At 42.2% G+C, this 23,995-nt stretch overlaps 2 protein-coding genes across 8 annotated transcripts in view; one reads left to right on the top strand and one right to left on the bottom strand.

Moving 5' to 3' along the window:
• The window catches only part of CTTN (cortactin), a 30,396-nt gene extending 22,160 nt beyond the window's left edge, over nt 1-8,236 (top strand). For both annotated transcript variants that reach the window (XM_082225298.1, XM_082225297.1), the window contains 4 exons: nt 1,037-1,144; nt 2,722-2,905; nt 3,545-3,613; nt 6,464-8,236. In XM_082225298.1, coding sequence (XP_082081424.1) covers nt 1,037-1,144; nt 2,722-2,905; nt 3,545-3,613; nt 6,464-6,600 — 498 coding nt within the window. In that variant the 3' untranslated portion in view covers nt 6,601-8,236. The remainder of the gene's footprint in view (nt 1-1,036; nt 1,145-2,721; nt 2,906-3,544; nt 3,614-6,463) is intronic.
• A 9,827-nt stretch (nt 8,237-18,063) lies between these two features.
• The window catches only part of SHANK2 (SH3 and multiple ankyrin repeat domains 2), a 354,487-nt gene continuing 348,555 nt past the window's right edge, over nt 18,064-23,995 (bottom strand). For all 6 annotated transcript variants that reach the window (XM_082223286.1, XM_082223288.1, XM_082223283.1 and 3 more), the window contains one exon: nt 18,064-22,508. In XM_082223286.1, the coding sequence (XP_082079412.1) occupies nt 21,935-22,508 (574 nt within the window). In that variant the 3' untranslated portion in view covers nt 18,064-21,934. The remainder of the gene's footprint in view (nt 22,509-23,995) is intronic.

Below are 23,995 nucleotides of genomic sequence, written 5' to 3'. Positions count from 1 at the left end.
GGGGTGCCTTTCTTCCCTAACTCTGACTGGAATTCCTCCACCCCATTGGCAGTTGTCATAGGGTGCTGCACACTTGTTGCTCCAGAAATGGTGACCTGTGTCATCTGTGTTGCTCCACCTCACACCAGTTGCTGTTAATTGGCATCATTGTTTCTGGGAGTCTCGGGAACAGGAGGCTGCAAAAACTCCTTTCTGACTCCCACTGTCTTGGTGGCAGCTGCTGCCTCTGACAGTGCTCCACCTGGCAGTTCACATTTAGGCCATCTTTCATCTCCCTGTCCTTTACCTTTAAGTCCAACCAGCTTGTCAGAAAGGCGATGTTTGGTGCATTGGAAAATGCAGTGCCTTTATGTTCCGAGGCCATTTCTAAAAAAAGGATCTTGAAGCCTGATTGGTGAATTAATGCAAGGGAACCAGCCCCTCATGCTTTAAGGATACATAGAAAGCAACAAAACAGGTGAAGGAAGAACTTAACAGACAATACAGGCGTCTTGCCTTATGGTGTGGAATTCTCCTTACAAGTGCATCCTGTGAAGGAAATAAAATACTTGCCAGCCCATTCACACTGCCACAGTGCTGCTTCATGGGGCAGCAATGATGGCATAAGAGTCAGCACATGAGTGGGGTAACTTGGTTGCCATATTCATGCAGCTTGCCACTGACTATGTTGAGTTGCAAGCTCTCAGCGTGGTCACACTGACTTGCATGCTCCTTGTAGCTGTAACTGCAGGGTAGCTCCTTGTGGAGGATTTAAAGGACAACTTCATCATAGTCTTACTCCTCACTGTGCCTGCTTTCTGTTTTAGCCTCTTGCAGTGTGACTCCATAAGTGAAACTGCTGCAGAAAATAAGTTACCTTCCTTACAAATTCTCACTTTTTAATAGAGGGGCAAGTTAGTGGTGGTGTTGCGTGTTAAGTGCAAGTCACAAACTTCCTGCTCCTCTTGTTGTGTCATGTCTGTGCTACAGATCTTGCTTTGATCCATATCTCTTCTCCCTCCCACCCACTCTTGTTTTCTCTCTCTTTCTTTTAAAGGAACAGGCCAAAGCCAAGAAACAAACTCCACCTCCATCTCCTGCTCCTGTTCCTGCTCCCACACTGCAGCCTGTGGAAGAAAAATTGCCATCAAGTCCAGTCTATGAGGTTAGTTTGCTAGCTATAGTCATGTAGCCAAACAGGAAAAAACCAGAACCCTAGCTGAAGGGCAAATGCTTTGCATACTGAAGCTCCCAGGTACAATCACTGGGGTCTACCTGTCAGGTAGGAAGTGCTGTGAAAGAGGTCTGTGCCTCCTCTGCTTGTGAGAGGAGACAATGCTGGGCTATATTTACAAGTACTCCAACAGGGGCATCACCAGAAGCTGCCTTATACCACTCAGGACAATAACACTGTAATAAATTTAATCACATTTGCTATGCTGAATTTGGAACATTCGACAAGGGAGAGATCGTGGGGAGAAATGAGACTACGCTTGAATGAATTATCACGGGGTAGTGAAGAGCAGACTTTCAGCTGTATAATGAACAAACATGCTGTGCAATTGTATTCCCACAATGAATGTGATGCGGCTGTTGCAGTGCACCATCCCAGCTTCTCCTCGAGTCTGCCAAATTACTTTGCCAAGGAATTGATCTGTCGGACTCTCATAAGGCACTTGCTGTGTATCTTCACAGGAAGGGCACTTGCAAAATGTCAGCTTGCAGCAGTCTCCAAAATGCAAGCAGCCTATGGGCTGTCTTCATGTGCTCCTCATTTTTGAAAACTCTGATAAGGAGGAGTTCCTGGTCCTGGGGAGGCTTCTCAGCATGTTCAGCTGAAAGCACTTAGGAAGGTCTAAAGGGGGCTTCTGTGTCAGGTGGAGCAGATGAGCATTTGGGGGTGCGGGAGGCTGGCATAGGGGTGTCCTTCCCCTGCACACTTTAGCCATATATGCATTCATGTGGATATGGTGTGCACTGTGTCCTGTGTACCAGGGGTGGGGCACTTTTATTAGCCCAACAGGGACATTATGAGAGCTTCGTGCCAGCTGTGGGGGGGGGGGGGTCAGAGGCAAAACAGATGGAGCTATGAATGTAACTTCCACTTTTGTAGTGTAGCATATATGCAAAAAAAGAGGTTTCTCTGTGTGTGCTTGTGTACACATGTGCACACGCTTTGTGTGCACTTTCCTCTCCACCCTATGTGCAGGCAAGCAGCAGTTCAAGAACACATGCCAGTCCAGGCTGTGGATTGGAGAAGGCCTCAAGACTCCCTGCATTCCCCACCACCCTTCCTCCAGAGTTGAGGTTTCCTCCTCCTAAAGGAAGCAGTAACAACTGCATTTCTGTAACAACAATGTACAGTGGTGCCCCGCAAGACGAATGCCTCGCAAGATGGAAAACCCGCTAGACGAAAGGGTTTTCCGTTTTTGAGCTGCTTCGCAAGACGATTTTTCCTATGGGCTTGCTTTGCAAGACGAAAACGTCTTGCGAGTGTTCCGATTTTTTTCCGCTCCCCCCCTTTTTCTAAGCTGCTAATAGCCTTTTAGCCGCTAATCCGCTAAGCCTTTAATAGCCGCTAATCCGCTAATAGCGCTAGTCCGCTAATAGGGTTGCTTCGCAAGACAAAAAAACCGCTAGACGAAGAGACTCGCGGAACGGATTTATTTCGTCTTGCGAGGCACCACTGTACTTGAAGTTCTCTCTGCCTGTTATATTCTGGCTGCCTCTCCTTCCCTCTAGGATGCCGTTTCCTTTGAGTCTGGCTACAAGAATTCAAATGCAAATTACTCAGCTGCACACGAGCCCGAAACCAACAACAAAGTTGAAGAATCTGACTACCAAGAAGCAGTCAGTCAGCGGAAGCCGGAGTATGAATCTGAGACGGTGTATGAAGTGGCTGGGGCAGGAAACCAGTATCAAGCAGGTTCGTCAGCTTGTCTTTTGACCTAGGAGAGAGCAACGGTAGACTGTTCTCAGATCTGGTAGTTTGAGATGTTCAGGCTAGAAAACACTCAGTAAGTGACAGGAGCTGGGAGGTAATGCTTTTGAGTAGACGGTTCCTTCTTTTTCTAAAGTTATGCAGGGCTGTGTCTAGCTAATGCTGGGCAGCAGATTTACCTGGGAAGCCTCTCTGTGCTGTATTGAGCTCCTTAGAGTGGCACCAGATACAAACCTATAAATATTTGGGGCCTGTGCTTTCTGAAAAACAAAGCTGGCGAAAAGGCATATTAGCTTGACTTGTAAGGTGCTAACGGCGTTACATATAGGGCATTTGCTGGGCCAGGGATATCTAATGATTCTAGGCATCTGAAAGTAAGTCCCTCTCGGTGGGCTTTATTCTCCAGTAAGCATGTCTAGGATTGCAACCGCAGCCTACTAGGTCTTGGCTTCATGCAATAAAAATGATCTTAAATGGTGATTAGAACCTATGTTGGGTGATGCAACTGAATATGGGAGAGACCAACTTGTAAGTGTCAGACTACATGTTAGTGCATGAGTTTAAGAAATTCATATATCCATTTATTATGTCATGCATAATAGTAATGTGTCCCTTTCCCTTTAGATGAAAGTACTTACGAATATGAAAACGACCTTGGAATAACAGCAATAGCCTTATATGATTACCAGGCTGGTAAGCAATACATATCCTTAGTTCTGCAGTTCTGGTTTTTAAAAAAATATATATTTTGCATGGAGATATATTGAGCATATAAAGTGGTACCTCTGGCTGCGAATGGGATCCGTTACGGAGCCCCATTCACATCCTGAGTAGAACGTAAGACACGTCTGCACGTGCGCGGGTCGCTTCCGTGCATGTGCGTGACGTCATTTTGAGCGTCTGTGTATGTGCGAGCGGCGAAACCCGGAAGTAACGTGCTCCGTTACTTCCAGGTCACCGCGGAGCGTAACTTGAAAACGCTCAACCTGAAGCACATTTAACCCAAGGTATGACTGCGCTATCTCATATAATGCAGAACGTTTTCAGAGCTGTGTCATAAATTTTGCAGTTTTCTGAACACAGCACACAAGCACAGGAATGGTGGTGCGAAATTCAGTAGGTGAGAATATTGACTAAGTTTCTAATCCTCACAAGACAGAAGTAATGCTTTGGGGGGACAGGAGGCGGGTGGGTGTGGAGGACTCCCTGGTCCTGAATGGGGTAACTGTGCCCCTGAAGGACCAGGTGCGCAGCCTGGGAGTCATTTTGGACTCGCAGCTGTCTATGGAGGTGCAGGTCAATTCTGTATCCAGAACAGCTGTCTACTAGCTCCATTTGGTACGCAGGCTGAGACCCTACCTGCCCGCAGACTGTCTCATCAGAGTGGTGCATGCTCTGGTTATCTCTCGTTTGGACTACTGCAATGTGCTCTATGTGGGGCTACCTTTGAAGATGACCCAGAAACTACAACTAATCCAGAATGCAGCAGCTAGACTGGTGACTGGGAGCGGCCGCTGAGACCACATAACACCAGTCTTGAAAGACCTACATTGGCTCCCAGTCTGTTTCCAAGCACAATTCAAAGTGTTGGTGCTGACCTTTAAAGCCCTAAACGGCCTTGGTCCAGTATATCTGAAGGAGCGTCTCCACCCCCATCTTTCTACCTGGACACTGAGGTCCAGCGCCGAGGGCCTTCTGGCGCTTCCCTCACTGCGAGAAGCCAAGTTACAGGGAACCAGGCAGAGGGCCTTCTTGGTAGTGGCGCCCGTCCTGTGGAACACCCTCCCATCAGATGTCAAAGAGAACAACTACTACCAGACTTTTAGAAGACATCTGAAGGCAGCCCTGTTTAGGGAAGCTTTTAATGTTTGTTTGATTACTGTATGTTAATATTTTGTTGGAAGCCACCCAGAGTGGCTGGGGAAGCCTAGCCAGATGGGCGGGGTAATAATAATAATAATAATACAGTGTCCTTCAGCTCTCTATATTGGACAAACAGGCCAAACCTTACGCCAAAGAATAAACGGACATAAATCTGACATCAAGAATCACAAAACAGAGAAACCAGTAGGAGAACACTTCAATCTCCCAGGACATTCTATACAAGATCTCAAAGTAGCTGTTTTACTACAAAGGAATTTCAGAAATAGACTGGAAAGAGAAGCTGCTGAATTGCAACTCATTACCAAACTTAAAACCATGGAGAGACCTGGTCTGAACAGAGACATTGGATTCTTATCTCATTTATACATGACTAAGCCATTTTCACCTTCTCACCCCTTGCCTTTTCCTGTAAGACCTATTACAGTCGTTAAGAGTCGTCAACAGGCTCATCTCAGCTATCTGCCAATCTCCCATTCCCACCACCCTTCTGAGTAATACCCCTCCCCACCTTCTCACTATATAGAAGGATCTGGCAGCTTCTGTTTCAGTGTATCTGAAGAAGTGTGCATGCACACGAAAGCTCATACCAAGAACTAACTTAGTTGGTCTTTAAGGTGCTACTGGAAGGAATTTTTTTTTATTTTAATAATAATAATAGTGTGTGGGCAACACCTGACGGTATTTCAGAAGCCAAGAAGGTAGGAATGAGGCTACATCTCACAGGTTTGCTAAATGGCAGAGAAGTATTTTCTGCTTAAATCACTTACTCTGATTGAGACCACTGAATTTCAGTTTGTGGTAATTCGTTACACCAAATAGTTGGCCACATAGCGCTCCAAAGCAGAATCCACATTGTCTTCTGGGGAAAGAGTTATTAGTTCCACCTCTAGGTTCAAAAATATATTTCCACATCTATGGCAGGAGTGAGTAGATGATAAAAATAACTGGTAACTCTCCCAGTTTTATGAAAGATTTTACGTAAGCATTTTTGTTTCGCTCTTGGGATTTGGATTACCCTTTCTTCTGCAAGGTTTGTGACACTCACCATACTGAGTATGCTGAGTATATTCCCCTGAGAATCCTGGCCAAACAGTCTCCCTTTTGCAATCTGCTTCAAAGGGATTTCCCTTTTGGTAAGCTTTCCACTGCAGGATTGCCATGCTAGGTGATCTGGAGGACAAAGACCCCAGTGCCACAGCAAATCAGCAAAGGGCCTGGCAGAGTTCTCATGTGAATGTCAAACACACTTATTCATCATGCCTGACCATTAAAAAAACAAGTATCCTATCTGGAAGTAGTCCTTGGTGATGGCATGATCTGGCACACACATGCCACGAACAATCTTCAATGGTTTCGATCTTGTTCTCGTGTACCACCTAGGCAAAAGAATCACGTTTCTCATAGAATTAAGGTATTTCATATGGAAGTTTGGAATCTCGGGTGCAATCTAGAGTTGTGTTCCCATGTCTTGGGTGTAACCCATACCCTGCAACACCAAAGACCCTTTCCCTCTTTATAACCATCAATGAGAACCCTGCTTGAACACAGATTGACTAATTGCAAATACTATTATTTAGTACCTTACCCATTCCCCCACCCCACCCCCTTTTATATCTGTATGAGATACTAACTGGAGAGTTGCTTCTGCTCTTTCCACAGCTGGGGATGATGAAATTTCCTTTGATCCTGACGACATCATCACAAACATTGAAATGATCGATGATGGCTGGTGGAGGGGAGTGTGCAAAGGCAGATACGGGCTCTTCCCAGCTAATTATGTCGAGCTGAGGCAATAGGAAATAATGTCCTACCATTTATGCCTTAATACCGTGATCATTCGTCTGATTTATTACACTACAAATCATGTTCTTTTTCTTCCGGAGGATGGAGGGGGTCTATACATATTCCTTTTATATTTAAGATATTTTGCCGATGCTTTTACAAATGTTTATGGGCTCAGAAATCGCTTAATATATTGTAACTCTCGCGTTCCCCACTTCAGCCTGTTGTCATAGGTTTTTAATGCGGTTTGAAAATGGGGGCTTTTCCTTTTGGCCAAATTGGTGATGGTGTTCCCGACAATTTCCAAGGCATTTTTAGCTCTTTCTGATGGCAACTGCATGTCTCATTTTGTAGCTGTTTGTGTGCTGAATTCCCATGTAATTATGTCCAGCTGCTCTAGTACTCTGACCGTACTCTCAGCTACTCATTGTCAGCTTCCCAGAGCTCAGCCGTGCAAGCTTATATATCATATTTCCATATATAGGGAACATAGCAGGAGGACCTGAGAAGAGTTGCAGTTGATGGCAATTGCTCCATAGGAAAAACCTTTTTATATTGATAATAGGAAGGATCAAGTGCAGATACATTTTAAAAAATATTTTCTTGAGGACTGCAATCCAGTGGAAAGTTCCCTTGTGCAGCCACCATTCATTCAGTCCACAAGAGGGTTGATGCCATTGCCATAAGCATTTGTTGTCTTGTGTTCTCCTCCAGTGGAAGCCTCCCAATATATTGGCAAAAGAAAACCCTGTTTTGCTTCTTCTCCCTGTGCCCAGAACACTGTGAGATTTTTTGGTCCTTAGAGACTTGCCAAGAAGTGACCGTTGTCATTGTCTTGCAAATAACACCCATCTGTTGCATGCAGTTCATAACATGGCTGCCTTGAAGGTTAAAATGAGGCAATAGGTATATACATACATACTGGATTTTTATGATTTGGAAGTGGGAGAAGGCTGGCTTTGTGGTAAGCTGGTTATGCAACCATATTTCACTCAAGGAATGTTAATAAGAGGAGCTTAAAACCTTGCAGATAATCTCTACTAAGCAATGTGTAGAAAACTACCACCTTTTTTTATAAGTTCAGCTGAAACTGCCAGTAACACAAATCAGTAAAAGTGTGTCTGCCTCTTGCCAAATGTGAAGCTGAAGTTCTTGCTACTACTTCAATGGGACAAGTCAAATATTGGGTTAGTCACTAATTTTGATCACATGCGCATCCCTACCAAAGACGTGTTCAGTGTGTGTGTCCTGTCCATTTCTACTTGACTGGAGGAATTCAGGGAGGAACTGATTGAGCAAGAAAAAGTGAAAAAGTCTCGTAAGTAAGCCCAGTGGAATATTAAAACAATATTTATGTAAAATGGCAGTGTACAGTGTATCTAGGAAGGCAGTCTTGGGGGTGGGATCGTGAGGGGGGGTGGAATTAACTAGTTGGGACAATCTTAAAGAAGAATGTCACTTTTACCTGATGTTTCCTTTCCCACTGGTTTCTATTTGTCTCCTGATTGCATTAATAGTATTACATTGGGTTGGGCCGGATTTTATATGCAGTTAATCTTACCAAGTTTTGCATAGGACACCTCATAGGGTACATTATTCCTTTTTTCCTTTTTTGTAAATTAAATATTCAAATAAAATTTTGGAACCATCTGCAGAGCCTGTTTGTGTGTGTGTTTTAAAGGCTTTCTCACATACTGAGCTAGTTTTAAAAAACACACAAAACTATCTCAGAGTATGTGAGAAAGCCTTGGTCACTCCAGCTTTCAATGAGGCATCCACAACCATTGGTAAGCCACATGGACAGCCCAATTCTAGCAGATTTCACCATCCAGGAAGGACTCTAAGGTCAAAGGAGCACACAGTAGACCTTATACCTTTGAGCACATTGTCTGCATCTTTGGGTACAACATAATCAATGTGCTAATTCCACCCATCTCTAGCTCTGTATTCACTAGGGCAACTAAATTGGCCTGGATATGAACTGCTTTCTCTGCAAAATATGTAGCTAATAATACAAAATAGTGGGCTCAGTGTTAGCCAGCAGAGCTTTTTAAGATGGCAAGTGGCCTTGGTGTAGACATGGGGAAAGTGAAGGGGACTGGTCTAAATCACTGAGCCTCTTGGTCTTGCTGATTGGCATGTCGGCAGTTCGAATCCACGCGACGGAGTGAGCACCCATTGCTCTGTCCCAGCTTCTGCTAACCTAGCAGTTCAAAAGCACACCAGTTTAAGTAGATAAGTAGGTACCGCTGCAGCGGGAAGGTAAACAGCATTTCCATGTGCTCTGGTTTCCAGCACGGTATTCCATTGCACTAGAAGCGGTTTAGTCATGCTGGCCACATGACCCAGAAAGCTGTCTGTGGACAAACGCCAGCTCCCTTGGCCTGAAAGCGAGATGAGCGTCACAACCCCATGGTGGCCTTTGACCAGACTTGACCGTCCTTTACCTTTACCTTACCTAAATGGAGAAGCAGGCCATAGAGCCCTCAAGGGCTGAACAAACTGACCAGTTGGTGTGATACCCCCTCCAACCTATAACTCTGGTACACTTGTCAGGGGGCTAGGATTGACGGACTTGATGATACGACTAGGACACACACACACACACACACGCATTCATGTTATGTAATTTATGAAATGGTTCACAACTGGTATATATGGAGGATTTGTGCTTGGCGTAAAGTCAAGTCATTTTCAAGACCCCCTGTGTAAATATATTTTAAAGGTATACTTCTTTTGTGGGGTGGATGAAGGCAGTATAGCTGTAAATACATTTCATTCTACCTGATGAAGCTTCCTCTGTTGCTTCTGTGAAAAACCTGGGGTCCATTTTGCCTATTTGGGAGAATTTCTCATCTCTGTCAGATTTAATGATAGCAGGGGGGAAAAGAGAAAATAAATAATTTGGAACCCAGCGGGGTAGCTTACAGACAGCTTAATCAATGTGAATCACTCACCAACAACATGATTGTGTTTGTGTCCTCTGATTATTGTATTGAAAAAGCTTGCTCTGTTTTTTCAAAGTCTGTGGTATATTACTGATAGTTGGCGGCAGCTGCTGTGCAGAATAAACCCATTACATACAATGCTCCCTTGTTGCGTCTGTCATAGTTCTGCCTGGATAGGAAGCTTGTTAAAGCCAAGAACGACACATTTAACATGCAAAGTCACCTTTTCAAGCTCTGGCTCCTGCTCTCTGCTGCAAAGCAGCCATGGCTAAGGGCAGTTTTTGCAACAAACAGGATGGGCCCCTAACCAGTTACTTTTGCCCTAGCCAGCATTCCAGCTAGTCAGTTTGCTGTAGAAAAGGAACAGCTGTAATTATGATCTCTTGGGACATGATGGTGGTATTTCTGAGGATAGGCATCTTTACAATTACAGGTTCCTCTTCTTACCTTTAAAATGTACAAACACATAGTATCTTCTGGAGATTGCAGAAGCCTAAAACTTGAAAGGATAGTCAGTGAAAACAGCCAGACCCTGTGAAACCTAGCTGATAGAAGAAAGTGCTGTGAAGACATAAATCTCATATTGTAGCAGGCTGAGATCCGAAAAATGTGGCTTCGCTAGTAAAGACCCTGGAATTTTTAACTGTTTCAACACAAACTTGCTTTTATTTGCTAGCACTGCCAATAAAATAAAGACTCCCTGGGGGAAAGGTTTTTGTTACATTCTGTGTTAAGAGTGAATACAACTCCCTCTGCTGTTTGTGTTCTTCCAGTACAGTCACTAACTCTGTCTGACCCACCCTCCTTTACAGATTAACAGAATAAAATCCTGAAGGTTTCAATAGCCTGCAAAGAAAAACAGAGCGCAATCTTGGCTGTGGTGCTCAACACTGGGAGTAACCTAGCATAATTTTTTTTTCTTGAGAGAGTCCAGCCAATCTTAAGGCATTTCTGTGCTGCATTTTATAAAGCCCCTCTTTAAGCTGCTACTTTATTTTTAGCTTGCACAGATGGCAAGATTTAAGGAGATGGTGGAGAATGTTCTTGCATCCAATTTATTTTATATAAAGCCTTGAGGCTGAGGAGAATTGTTAAGGGGTGGGGGTTGGGGAATCCATTACCCAATGTGTTTAATTTTCAAATGTGGTTTGGAACTGGGAAGAAATGAATCATGGTTTGGAGACTTGCTTGCATCTACCTCAGTGGTGGGTTTGCACATCTTGCTCCTCCATTCTTTTCTTTCCCTTGCAGAGTCTTCCTTTTCCCTCCAGGGAAAATAAGAAATTTCAGATTTCAGAAGTGAAACCCTTGAGGGTGGTCAGCAGGAGACTGGGCTGCAACGAATGCTTCCCAAGCCAACCATTTCTGCTTCAGATGTTTCTGTTTCAGTGGTTAGAAGTAATTACTCCCTGTTAAAGCAGGCTCATATTCAAAGCCATTTTGTTTCACTTAGAAAAACTAAACTAGTTCAATAAATAGACACATTAAGCAAATTGGATTTTAACATGAAAGTTACTAATGAACAGTGTAAACAGGGCTAGCGGAAGAGAAGGGAAGGCCATAGTTGGCACCACCACCTTTCCAAGCAGAAACATGAGCTTCCATAATGTGATTATGTTGGCCTCTTTTAAAATGAATGATAGCAAATGATTAGCGGATTTCTGTTATGCTTTTAACCAGTTGAGTAAATAATTTATAAACGGCACTGCTGGATGAAAATTGGTTAAAGTGCTTTTGAATTGTCTAAATCAACAGCTATGTGACCAGTGACTTCTCAGCAGATGGTTTAAGATGATTTAATATGACAAGTGAATTATAGTGCAATTCAGTTGCATGGTCTGGAAGGCTTTAGGACCTGCTCTAACTCTCCAGGGATGGAGTATTTTGGATGTGCTATAGCCAGAGACCCTGCTGATGGATTGCCAAGAGGCTGCAAGGCCAACACACCCCACCAATAAAAGGGTAGGGGGGAAGGCTCTTGACAAATTTCACAAATCTGTTACTACTCCTGTGCAGAATGATGTAGTCAGATGGCATGAGGTGGAAGGGGACTGTGGGCAGCAATGTTTGTTTGGGCAACGATCAGCAGGTTCAGGCAAATCGGAAAGGAAAGGTGTGACTGGATAGAATTGCAGAATCATAGAAATACAGAGTTGGAAGGGACCTTGAGGGTCATCTTGTCTAACTTCCTGCAGTGCAGGAGTCATAGGACAGAAACTATATAAGAACCCCCCTGCTACATCAGGCCAAAGGCCCATCTAATCCAGCTTCCTGCTCTTCCAGCAGCCAACCAGAAGACCACGCCCAGCAGCATTCTGCCCAGTTGTAATTCCTAGCAATTCGTATTTAGAGGCCTATCACCTCTGGTAGTGGGAGCAGGACACAGGCATCAAGGCGAGTAGCTAGAATGATGCTTAAAAGCCAACCTGGGGGATATGAGAACCAGGCCATCAGTCCATGCAGTAGTCCCGGTGCTCTAGCACCTCCCAGCCTTTCCTTAGTGGGAAATCATAGTCAGGCTTTGCACGTGGGTTCTCCTGCAAGCAGAACATGTTGTTTCAAAGCAGCAGGGTTGGTTGTGCAGCTCTTTTTGTCCATATACAGCTGTGGGAAGGTATTCTCCCATGGTGCATCCTTCCCTGAGCTGCTGCGTCTCATCTATCCTACCTCACTGTGGTGGTTTTCGTTTGTTTGGTTTTTTGAGGATACAATGGAATGAGGGAGAACCTTGTATGCAGCCTCGAGCTCTCTGGAGGAAAGACAGGATATCAGTGTAGCAAACAAACAAACAACTGGCATGGCTGCTGGGGGAGCAGCTGGGGTTGCTACATTCCCTGTGGTTTGGTGTGCTGCCAATTCCTTCTCAGGTAACTGGAAGCATTGTGAACTTGCAAGGGAGGTTCATTGGCTACCCAGAACACCAACAAACTGTCAGGCTTACAGCTCAGATTCATTTTGTTCATGAATGGGATAAGTGAGGGGAACTCATTGTAAATTACAGTGTAATGGGTTCCAGTCCAATCTCCTTGTATAATTAGAGCAGAATAAAAATAGCCCAGCATGTTTTCAGGTGTGTTTTGAAATGCTCAGACCAGTAGTTCCTGGAAAGGACAAGGATGGCACTTCATAGACTTTCTTCCACTTTCTCCTACAATTTGTACTTTGATGGAACAAATTGCTGTAGCGATGGGACTCATCTGCCCCATTGTCAGTCAAATTCTCACTAATGGATTGTGGCCTCTTTAGCTATTGCTTCTAGCATTAGCTACAATTCATTTTGTTGTTTTTATTAAAAGTTGAGTGCTTTTGCCTGATTCTATACAGGCATTTAATTTCAGGAGGCTTGGGCACATCTAAATCCGCATAGGGTTAGTTTGATTATATGTAAGATTATGTACTGTAGTAGTTCTTGTTTGGGAATCACAATTCTGGAACATTGTTTCTGCTCCTGCTAGTCTAATGCGTGAGATCCAGGAGAGCAAATGTGCTTAAACATGCAAATAAATATAGACTATTTCATGGGTAGGCAAACTAAGGCCTGGGGGCTGGATCCGGCCCAATCGCCTTCTAAGTCCGGCTCGCGGACAGTCCGGGAATCAGCATGTTTTTACATGAGTAGAATGTGTCCTTTTATTTAAAATGCACCTCTGGGTTATCTGTGGGGCCTGCTTAGTGTTTTTACATGAGTAGAATGTGCTTTTATCTAAAATGCATCTCTGGGTTATTTGTGGGGCATAGGAATTCATTCATTCCCCCCCCTCAAAATATAGAGTGATCCCCCACAAGGTCGGAGGGACAGTGGACCGGCACCCTGCTGAAAAAGTTTGCTGACTCCTGGCTATGCACACCTATAAAATACACACAAGCAGAAAGAAACAGACTTTGCAGCATAAGCATATCCCAACATTACAGATATATGCAAATGTGCTGTTCCAGATAGGGCTATGTGCTCCTTGAAGCAGTTTGCTATAAGTGTAACTCTTCAGTGGAAAAGGAACTGCATGTTCAAATACACGCTATGTACACATTTGACTTATTGTTTAAATTTAAACTAATATTCCATTAGTGTTTATTATGATTCTATATTATAAAATATAAGTGATACTAAGTATAATGCCCTAGTCAAAACAACAAAAACAAAGCAAAACAAAACAAAACAACAACTACCACCCCTGGTTTAATTTGTAATTAATTTTTATAATGAAATGTTTTTAAAAATGTTGGATTATTTGATTGTTGTTAGCCGCCCTGAGCCCGGCTTCGGCTGGGGAGGGCGGGATATAAATAAAATTTATTATTATTATTATTATTATTATTATTATTATTATTATTATTATTACTCTCAGCCTAAGCAACCTCACAATATTTGTGAAGGGGGGGCCTGTGGAGAGGAGAGAAAATGTATACCACCTTGAGCTTCTTGGAATAAAGACAGGATACAATAAATGAAATAAACAAATCAAAATGACCAGAAGGGTCGCCAACTAAGAATCTCATTAGTTTTTTTTATCCACTCTTTCTTAATCTTTAGGAAAAAGCAACATGTTCTGCTCACCACCAGAAGAAGATCCCCCTCTTTTCTATGTTCCCCCCTCCATTGAAAAGGGGCAAGGTATCAAATGCACTGTTGTCTTTGTCCATGGACCAGCATGAGTTTGATCAAACTGTGGAAGGCAGTGGAAGAGAAGAAGAAGAAGAAGAAGAAGAAGAAGAGTTTGGATTTGATATCCCGCCTTTCACTCCCTTTAAGGAGTCTCAAAGCGGCTAACATTCTCCTTTCCCTTCCTCCCCCACAACAAACACTCTGTGAGGTGAGTGGGGCTGAGAGACTTCAAAGAAGTGTGACTGGCCCAAGGTCACCCAGCAGCTGCATGTGGAGCAGCGGAGACGCGAACCCGGTTCCCCAGATTACGAGACTACCACTCTTAACCACTACACCACACTGGCTCTCGTCCACGGGGTCATGAAGAGTCGGACACAACTAAACGACTAAACAACAAATGCTCACATAGGTTGGGGAAAATGTTCCTAGCATTTCAAGCCTAAAGAAAGCATGGCATCTGAAATATAAGCCATTTGTTATGATATCTGAATACTGGATTAATGGATCTTATCCTGAGGAAGTGGGCATGTGGAGTGTTATAAACATACACATTCTTACCTAAGCCAAGCCACCTTCTCTGCATTCTGTATCTGACAAACCACAATGACCCAGCTCAGAAGTTTTTAAAGGCTATTTTGCTTTGAACCATAGACGCTCAAGCTGCTTCAAAATCAGTTTGCTATGCACCCATGCTCTATAGCAAGCTGGTTTTGAAACTCCCTTCAAAGTAAAGTATCAAACATTGGGCTAGAGTATTACAAGCCCCTTGCATAATTACCCTAAGCAGTACCTAGATCCCACTGAGTATTCCCCATTTCCAACTGAAAAATCCATCCACCATGATGCTCCTAGGCAACCTTCTGGAAAATTATATTTCCACAAACAAATTGGCCTTCCTACTGCATACCAACTTACTACAAAGGAGACAAAAATTAAATGAGACTTTCATCCCTTCTCTTTCACAACATAAAACAGGAAATGTCACACACACATACACAATCCTATGCACAGCTTGTTCTCTTAAAAAATATGCCCAAATCAGTAGGCTCCCAACTGCATTTTGCTCTAAATATGTCACATCTACTTATTTAAATAGGAGATTCTTAATCACATGCTGGGACCTTACCACTGAAACCAATTAGAGTTAAATTGCAAACTTATTAGTCTCTGGGACAGCATCCCAAGGGGCCATAGGACACTGTAGATTTCTCCCTCCGTGGATGGAAAGCCCTGAGTTGAACAGAAGCCATGCCCCAGAGATCTCCTCCAACTCTTGCAACTGTCCCTCCACTATCACTAGTACTCTGACAATGGAGAGGGCAAAATGAACGCATTACTGGAGTGGGTAAGGGAAGGCTTTTAATCTGCTCCTTCCAAAGCTCCTTCCTTCTCCCAAGCACACCCCCAGAAGAGTGGGGCCCTGGGGCAGGTTTACTTCGTTTCCCATCCATTGGGAGCAATACAAAAACTGTAAACAACAACACGGAAACCACAAAGCTGATGGAAGGGAAAAAAGAAAAAATGTGGACCTACCTTCTGCTCTGTTGCCACAAGGTCACCTGGGCTTTGGACTGGGTGATTTGTCTGCCTTTAATTCTCCCCCCCCCCCTTTTCAATAGCTCTGTAACTTGCAAATGTATTTATTTAAAAGACGCGCCTGTTGCCTTTTAGGGCACTATTCTCCAAACCTACTTCAATGCTACATTAAAATACAAAATTTTAAAATATATATGTTCAAATAATAGGTTAGTAAAATAAATGTGGTTTTTATTTTTTTAAAAAAACAGATTCCTTTATAATTTATCGTTTGATAACTTTATATAAATTGTTCCCTGACTTGTCAAACAACTGCCACTAGGAGTCAGCGTATCTATCTGTAAAGAGCTTGAGTTTGATACGTAACAGCGACGTGTACACTGTTAAATTAAGATCTGCATAAAAGTACAGAAATTATATCCCTACGGACTGAACAGATGTTGTACATATTTGTTATTGGGAAACAACTGAAACACAATTTTATTTGAATTTTTTATTTCATTTTGGTGACTCATCAAGTCACAGCTTTATTAGAGAGGGCTGCAAAATAATGTTTTGATTCCCCCCCCCAACATTTAGCAATTTAATTTTTTGTTAAGCTGTGCACTGATGGACTTCTTGATCCAGAATACAAGGCACTGTAACTACAATACATGGATGTTGAAATGGTATTTCTCATCAAAAGATCAACAGTTTGTAACATGATTTGTACAAGTCAGGTTCAAAGTGTCCGAGGCCCGCACTTCATCCTTGTATTTACTGCGTTGTGATGTACAATTTCAGTATACAACTCATGGTCAGTGCTGGTACTGTTCTTGAGTATTATCCTGTTGATGCAAGTCTTCACTCTGTGCTGTAAGGTGGCCAATGCAATATGTTTGAAATTAACCAGTTTCCTGAATGAAAAAGCTTTAACAAAGATGTGTAAATTACTACCTGGAACCATACCCAGCACTAGTAATTCCATAGCATGGTGCGAGGCTAGTTTTATTATTATTATTATTATTACAAAATAATAATGTGTGCAGGTATAACCATATCTATAGCTAGATAAAGATATCCATGTATCTTGGCAGTTAGAATAACTGAATACAATTAAACACTGAAGAAAACAAAGCTACAGAATCCTTTGAATATCAGACACAATGGACATAGACCAGAAACCCATGCATGGGAGAAAACTAAACCTCCAAACAAAGCCAAATCCCATCTATTATGGAACATAAATTTCATAACTGCATTAAGGCATTTTCTTCCATGAATCTTCAGAATTTAAACCAAGGACAGGAAACCTGTGGCCTCCCAAGTGTTTTTGTCCTCAAACTTCCACCAGCCCCACCTTGCATGGTCCATGGTCAAGGATCATGAAAACTGGTGTTCAGCATCTTTTGGAGGGCCTCAGGTTCCCCACATCTGACTTAAAGGGAAAAAAGGTGGGCGGAATCAGAGGAAGAAACAGAAAGCTTAGAATATTCAACATTCTTCCCGTGAAAAGGGAAATGCAATCCTTCCATAGGAATTGATGAACTCCAATTGCAGAATACGAGTGATGGAAACATAACGCACTTACACCTGAACTGCGTTAGGAAATAAGTTTCTTTTTCCCGATTCCCCTTTCTGACTATAATTCTGTGTATGCAAACGGTTGCTGAACAAAAGGGGAGCGGGAAAGGCCTTCATTTAGCTTCACATTTAGTAAAATGCCTTCATGCAGCGCACAGTTAAACTTTGGAATACTCTCGCGCAGGAGGCAGCGACAGCCACCAACTTGAATGGCTTTTAAAGAGGATCAGGCAAACGGTAAAGGAGATATGTTTGGAATAAAGGCGTCAAAATGGTCTGCTGTTAAATCTCTCGTCCAATAGGGCAGGCAGCCCCTTCCTCCTCCACACGGTCAGCACGCTGAGAGGTGGGCCTTCTGTGCAATGGCGGTGCTACTTATTTGCAGCCCAGTGAGGAATGTGAGAACCTTTGAGTCACAGCCCTTGCGTCTCTGTCGTAAGGTGCCTTAACATGGGGGCCTTTCACTAAAGTATAATGATTTAACATCTGAAATGACAACTAATTGTCCTTTGGGAAGCTCAGAACACTGAAATCACTACAATCGGGGGTGGGTGGGGGGAGATTGCAAAAACATCCATCAAAGCAAGAACTCAAATCACCCTTACATAAACGTGTGTTCTCTCATATTTCTACAACACACATTTCTCATCTGAAATTCGGATTTGGAATCCACAATAATGATAAGTAGTCAGATATCTTGTGGGAGCTAAATTAAAGGTAACTGGAACAGTTTTAAAAAAAGAAATATTAAACAGCAAGTTTTGGCAACTCTTTCCAAAAACAAAAGATTCAGAATGTTCTTACTGTTTGTAATCAGAACCACAACCTTAGTGCAATATTATATTTATTTCTTACAGTAATTTTGGTTGCCATACAAGAGTAGTAAGGATTAGGGAAAGTGCAAGTTACAGGAGCTTGATTTTGTTGTCATCAATTTGAAATAAGAGGAATTAAAGCACAAAAATTACAGCAACAAAGATAACATGAACACAAGTTGTTACACAAACTATAGCGAGAAACATTACTATCTAGAAAATAAAATAAATGTAATGGAAAAATTATCAGTATTAGAGGCTCATACACAGAGTCATTGCCAGATCAACTGGGTAATGCTTGTTTGTAAAGGAACTCAGAATCAGAAAATCACTTTTATTAACTTAGGTACCACAAATAGTTAGCTTTTGTGATATGTAAATTCTGTAAATCAACAGTCACATATAGTCATTTTATAATATATGAATTAAAACTTAAAATGTTCCCAGACACCCAGGGAATAGAGTCTGTGCAGTTATACACAATTTACATCTTGTGTGATTTTGGTATTGTATACACAAATATTACAGAAACTAGGCATGTAAATGCAATTTATTTAAATTACAGTATATAAACAAAAGTTGTTCCTAAAACCTGGAATATCATTAACAAGATTATCTCTAACACCTTATTTTGCACCATCATAGTAGCAGGAGATTAGAAGGGCCTTTCCTGCTCCCAACATTTTCAAAACTGATAAAAATGTTAGGAGGCAACTGTATCTGTTACTATTGCTTTCTGTGATAAAACCATCAAACAGTACTAAAGACTACTTCCTCTTGGCAAAGGTGTATTTTATTGATAAAAGCAGTTCCTTGTAGGCCCTATTACTCTTTCAATCATAAGACACAATGTAAAAATAAACTATTTCATTAGCTCTTTGATGTTTAAATCTCTTTTCTACTAATTCTATTGTACCTACTATGTAAGTGCCTGAAAGAGATACGTATCTAAGAGACCCCTTTTAAGAAAGGGATTACCATCACTTGTAACTTCGGTGTACACCATCATAAGATATTCAACAGTAAAAGGGTATGATTAACAGCAGCTTAGAAATAATTCTCTCTATTTTCTTTTCCTACCATGTGTCCTTTTGTATTTCCTGGCACATATTGTAGAGGTAACACCAAATGCATTCAAAGAAGCAAAAAGGAGCATGGCGTTCGTGGTTTATTTACTGAATTCTGCAATATCACCAAATGGAAGACAATGATGGCTGAATTATCATTTCCTTTTTTACACCCCCACCACCACAAAAAAAAATATTTGATGGCTTTTTGTAGCCACTGAATATATGAATGTCATCCTCTACATAATCCATATAATTATGGAAATTTCAGGACTTTTGCATTTAAACTAGATTTTAATTATAAGGTTACTTGGAACTTTCAAATGCAAATAGGAACCTGTGAAGGATACAACAACAGATGTTAAGTCAAAAGACCAGTTTTTGCAGAAAGTGAAGTGGGGGGAGAGGAGAGAGATGAATATTAGTTTTCATAATTAACCACTGCATTGTTAATTGTAACCATGTTTGAAGAAACACTCATCTTCTGAAGAAGTTCTAGCAAAGATAGAAAATATAACACAGCTCTGCTGGTTCAGATGCATCCAAATGAGGTTGATTTAAAAAGGTCAAGACTTAATAATTATTCCACAGAAATAGTAGTAAACCACAAAAGTTTTATTTTATTTTTTTAAATTTCTAGCATTGAAGTGGCACAAAGGCTGCCCAGTAGACCAGCCACTTATATTCTTAAAATATTGTGCTTATAAACTATCTGTACAACTATTTAAACTTGCAGTAAAGAAAGATATTGAAATTGCTAAATTTTATGTACTAGTTCTAGACCTAATTAGACACTTCGTTGTGAGAAAATATAATTAGAGATAGGCTGGGATGTATTAAGGAAAGAATTTAGATGCCTTCCAAAAATATGAGGCCTTCTGAAAGTTAAGTAGTTTGATGACTGAGTAACCACATATGATTTAACCTTCTGTTATAGGCTGAAGTCTTCAGGAAGGCGGGAACCACAAAATTCATAATGTGTATTACTTACAGTGGGAGAGAGAATAAGGTGGGAGAATACTGCTAATCTCCATAGGTTACGAAATCTCTAAATATATATCCCACAATAAAGACTATCATTCTAAATATGCATTCCAACCAATTCATAGCCATTTCATTGGTTTACAACTCAGTGTCAAATAAACTCAACCCAAGTTGTGAGAACAAATGTATTCTCCTGCAATGCTGCTCTAGTTCATGCAGCAATGCAGAAGTGAACTTTGGGATTTTTGATTTTCAGTCAAACTGAAGCCAAAGTCAAACTGACGGTGTGCCAACTTTAGGTGGCTGACGTGTCTTTGGCACCCTGAATATTTGTTGGAATGGGGTCGGGCCCTCTCAATGTTGAGTGGGTCGCATGCTGCAGTATCAGTGGCTGGCTCCTCCACAGCACTCGGCCTCCTCCGGGTGTTGTGATGTCGCAGTGTGCATTGCCTGTGACACAACGTGTGTGTGCCACGCAAGACATCACATGTGTACAAAGCATGCCAGGACCCCTCAATCTGGTGGGCAACCTGGCGCCTCTGAACTGAAGCTAACTTGAATTTATAGAAAATTGTTCCTTGCATCTATAATAGGTGCCCACCAGGTTTCTGGAAAAAAAAACCATGCATCTTGCTTATAGTTTCAGTTTCTGCAGGCAATCGCTTTTAGATTTTCCTCTTCCTGGTGCCAACACATAAAGATACACTTCTGCATGTAAAAACAGGCTTTGTGCCACGTGGATTCAGCAAGAGCAGAAAGATGATCTTTTGAGATGGAAAATCCTACCCTATGCACAGTTGTGAACATAGCTTGTGCAAAGGTTTGTGCATTCACATGCAGAACTGTAGAAACAATATATATTGTTCTTTTATTTATACTTTGGATCATAGCAGTAATTGAGTCCCTCACCACACGTGATCACTTTGACACAGCAAAAGCAATCGGTGCATAAAAATACTTTTCTTTGCATGAACAGCTCATTCAGATCTGAATCTAACTGTGTGGGAGGGCAAAAATTAATGAAAGCTATGTGACTAGTTACAAAGGATGACAAGAACTAAATTCATTAGAGATAAACCAAGGAATGTAATAAACAAGCCAAAAGGATGTCAGAAAGTTGTTTGTTTGTTTTTTGAAATCTCTGCTTTTACAACCCCACGAATGTATTGATTGTTAATTAAAACCAGTAAATGTGCTATGAAAAAATGTGAATGTTAGTATGGGTGTCTAATTGGCAGAAGTGAGAATCAAAATAGGAGGAGCCATGGAACTGAGTGCAATGGGCATGTGGAATGACTGGGGGTGGGGAGAGCAGAAATTGCAAAAAGAGCTGGACATAATACTTTATTGTGAAAGGAGAAACACCAATATGTTTCAAACCAAAAATAAACTGGCACAGTATTGTTCAGGCAGAAGGGCATTTCTGAAGGGCAGGAAAACAATTCATGAATACCAAAGGATGAATGTTATTCCCATGCCCCATAAATAAAAATACTGTAATAATTTTAGAAATATTTTCAGTAAGACCAGAGCTTACACACACACACACACACACACATATATATTTAAAAATTAGCATTTCCCCCCTTTCCTTATTCTCTCCCCTTTCTTCCTTCCTCTTTGAAATATATAGTCCCTTTAATAACGTGCATTTACTTGGGGCTGCTCCCGGGCACCAAACTTACAATCTATACTCTTGCATATCAAAAACTATAGCAACCAACTGATGCTTCAATTTAGTGGTACTCTTGGGGAGCCAAGGCATTTGGGGTGTTTCAGTACCAGCCCATCTCTATTTATAACAAAGGTATGTGAGGCAAGCGCAGCCATTCTTATCTGTCCAGTAGCTGTTTCAAGGCTCTTTCTATGTTCATTCTGTGACCAACTCTAGTCACTCCAAGGTCTATCAAGTCTTCCTTCTGAAGGTTTGGTAAGTGAGTGCCATCTATTTCATTATCCATAAAGGTCTCTTTATGTTCACCTAAGTTTAAACTCTCCAACCAATCTGCCACATCTGGCTTGGTCCACAGGTGGACAGGCTTAGTTGTAAAAGGCTTATTTGATATTGGCTGTTGCAAGATTGAGGGAGAAGGAGACCTGCTGCGCCCTGTGTTCAAAGCGAAGAGGTCCCCCGAAGGAGGCTGGCTGGGTAGGCTAAAAACATCAGAAAGTGTTGGAGAAGGAGATGCAACTGGAGCAGCAGCAGTCAGAGGAGCTGGCATGATGTCCTTACTTATTTCTGTTGGTGAAACCACTGGGCTTGGAGCATGTCTTGCTCCTGGTGTCCTACTATCATAGTCTGGGGATCTGCTCTGCAGTGTGATTGGCTGGCTTGTCCCAGGCCGGACAGTAAAAGTGATGGTTGAACTTCGAGTACCTGAGACAGTGCTCATGACTTCTGTGCCCCTGAAATAAACAAATAAAAATGAACAGGGAATATTCAGACTCTCCAAGTATTAAAAATACAAATCAGCTCATTGCTAACTTATGACACGATTACGTATTAAAGATATATATAAATGCCAAAGAGATACCATACGACTTTATGAAAACAATAGTGGCAGAAAACTATGAGCAAGCTTTACAAATATTTTAAAAGTCAAAGACAATCTCAAATATGCTGCTAAAAATTAACTCTAGCCACTGAATCATTGCCCCAAAGAGCATTATGGTAGCAGAAGGCATTTAAGTGTGGTGAATCTCACAAGAGAGTTCCAAAACTGGACAAAACAACCAAGGATGCTTCTCTGTGTCATTGTTCTAATTTGTTGCACAGTTGATGCACCAAGGAAATTACATCTAAGAGATCAGAAGACAGAAGGGTACAGGGTACAGAAGAGGAGGCAGTTCCCAAGGTAAGTTACATGCTGAAACCTGTCTTGCTAAGCACAGGCCAGAATCCTAGAAGAACCCAGTTCTGATGCTTGGGAACTTCACCTTCAGGAGGCAGGCCATTGTGTTTTGAACTAGCTGAATGCTCTTAGTACAGTGACCTGGCACACCAGGGGTAGTCCTACGCATTGGCAGAGCAAGCCAATTGGGCGCCTGGGGTGGCATGCGTGCCCTGCACCCAGGGGCAGAGCCAGCCGCCTATGGGGCGGGGCGAACCAGGACAGGACGCTCAGCTGACGGAGAGGAGGCGGGTGGACTGTTTGGGGCAGCGCAGAGCCTGCAGGCGCCCAAGCCACCGTGTCATTCCCAGACGAGATGCATGGCTCGGGCGTGCTGCAGGCCCGGCGGTGAGTGCCGCTCAGCGTTTTGTCACCCCCCTTAGTGGTGACACCTGGGGCGACCCACCCCAGCACCCCCTTCCTCCGCCCCTGGTCCTATGTACAGTATATTAAGTGACAGTGTCCAGAGGTGGGGCAGATATTTGCATACCCACATAGTTAATCAAAGAGAGCTGAAGTCTCGAAAAAATCCAGAGGAAATACATTTTGCACCAAGTGAATCGAATTTGGTGAACAGAAACTTCACTCAAAAAAATGTTTTGAGAGAGTTTTAGATTGGAGATGGTCTTGTTGACATGCTTTGGTTCCTGACAAGTAACCCTAAGGTCTATGCTTAGGCAGGGTGGAAAGCAAGAGGGGTTTATCAATAGGTAACTAAAGGATGAAAGACACACATTATGTATCAATTGCTCTGAAGATCTGCCTGCCTGTTTTAATGTTATGATCAGGGCTGGCTCTAGACACATCAAAGAAGAATTGCAGTTTAAAGCGGTGTAAATTTAAACAGGGAAAACAAGTAGAGAAAAATGGGACTCCACATCGCTATCTGGTGACACAATGTTATATCGCACATACAACACATATAAATCGCTTTTTCTTTACCAGTCTAGCGGAGTGCTGGGACTAAGAGTAAATGAATGTGTATGGACTATAGATTTTTAT

Source organism: Podarcis vaucheri, assembly GCF_965113315.1.
Source record: "Podarcis vaucheri genome assembly, chromosome: 1".
Lineage (NCBI taxonomy): Eukaryota > Metazoa > Chordata > Lepidosauria > Squamata > Lacertidae > Podarcis > Podarcis vaucheri.
The sequence above is the reverse complement of the archived record's forward strand: the minus strand, read 5'-3'. Positions and strand labels throughout refer to the sequence as shown.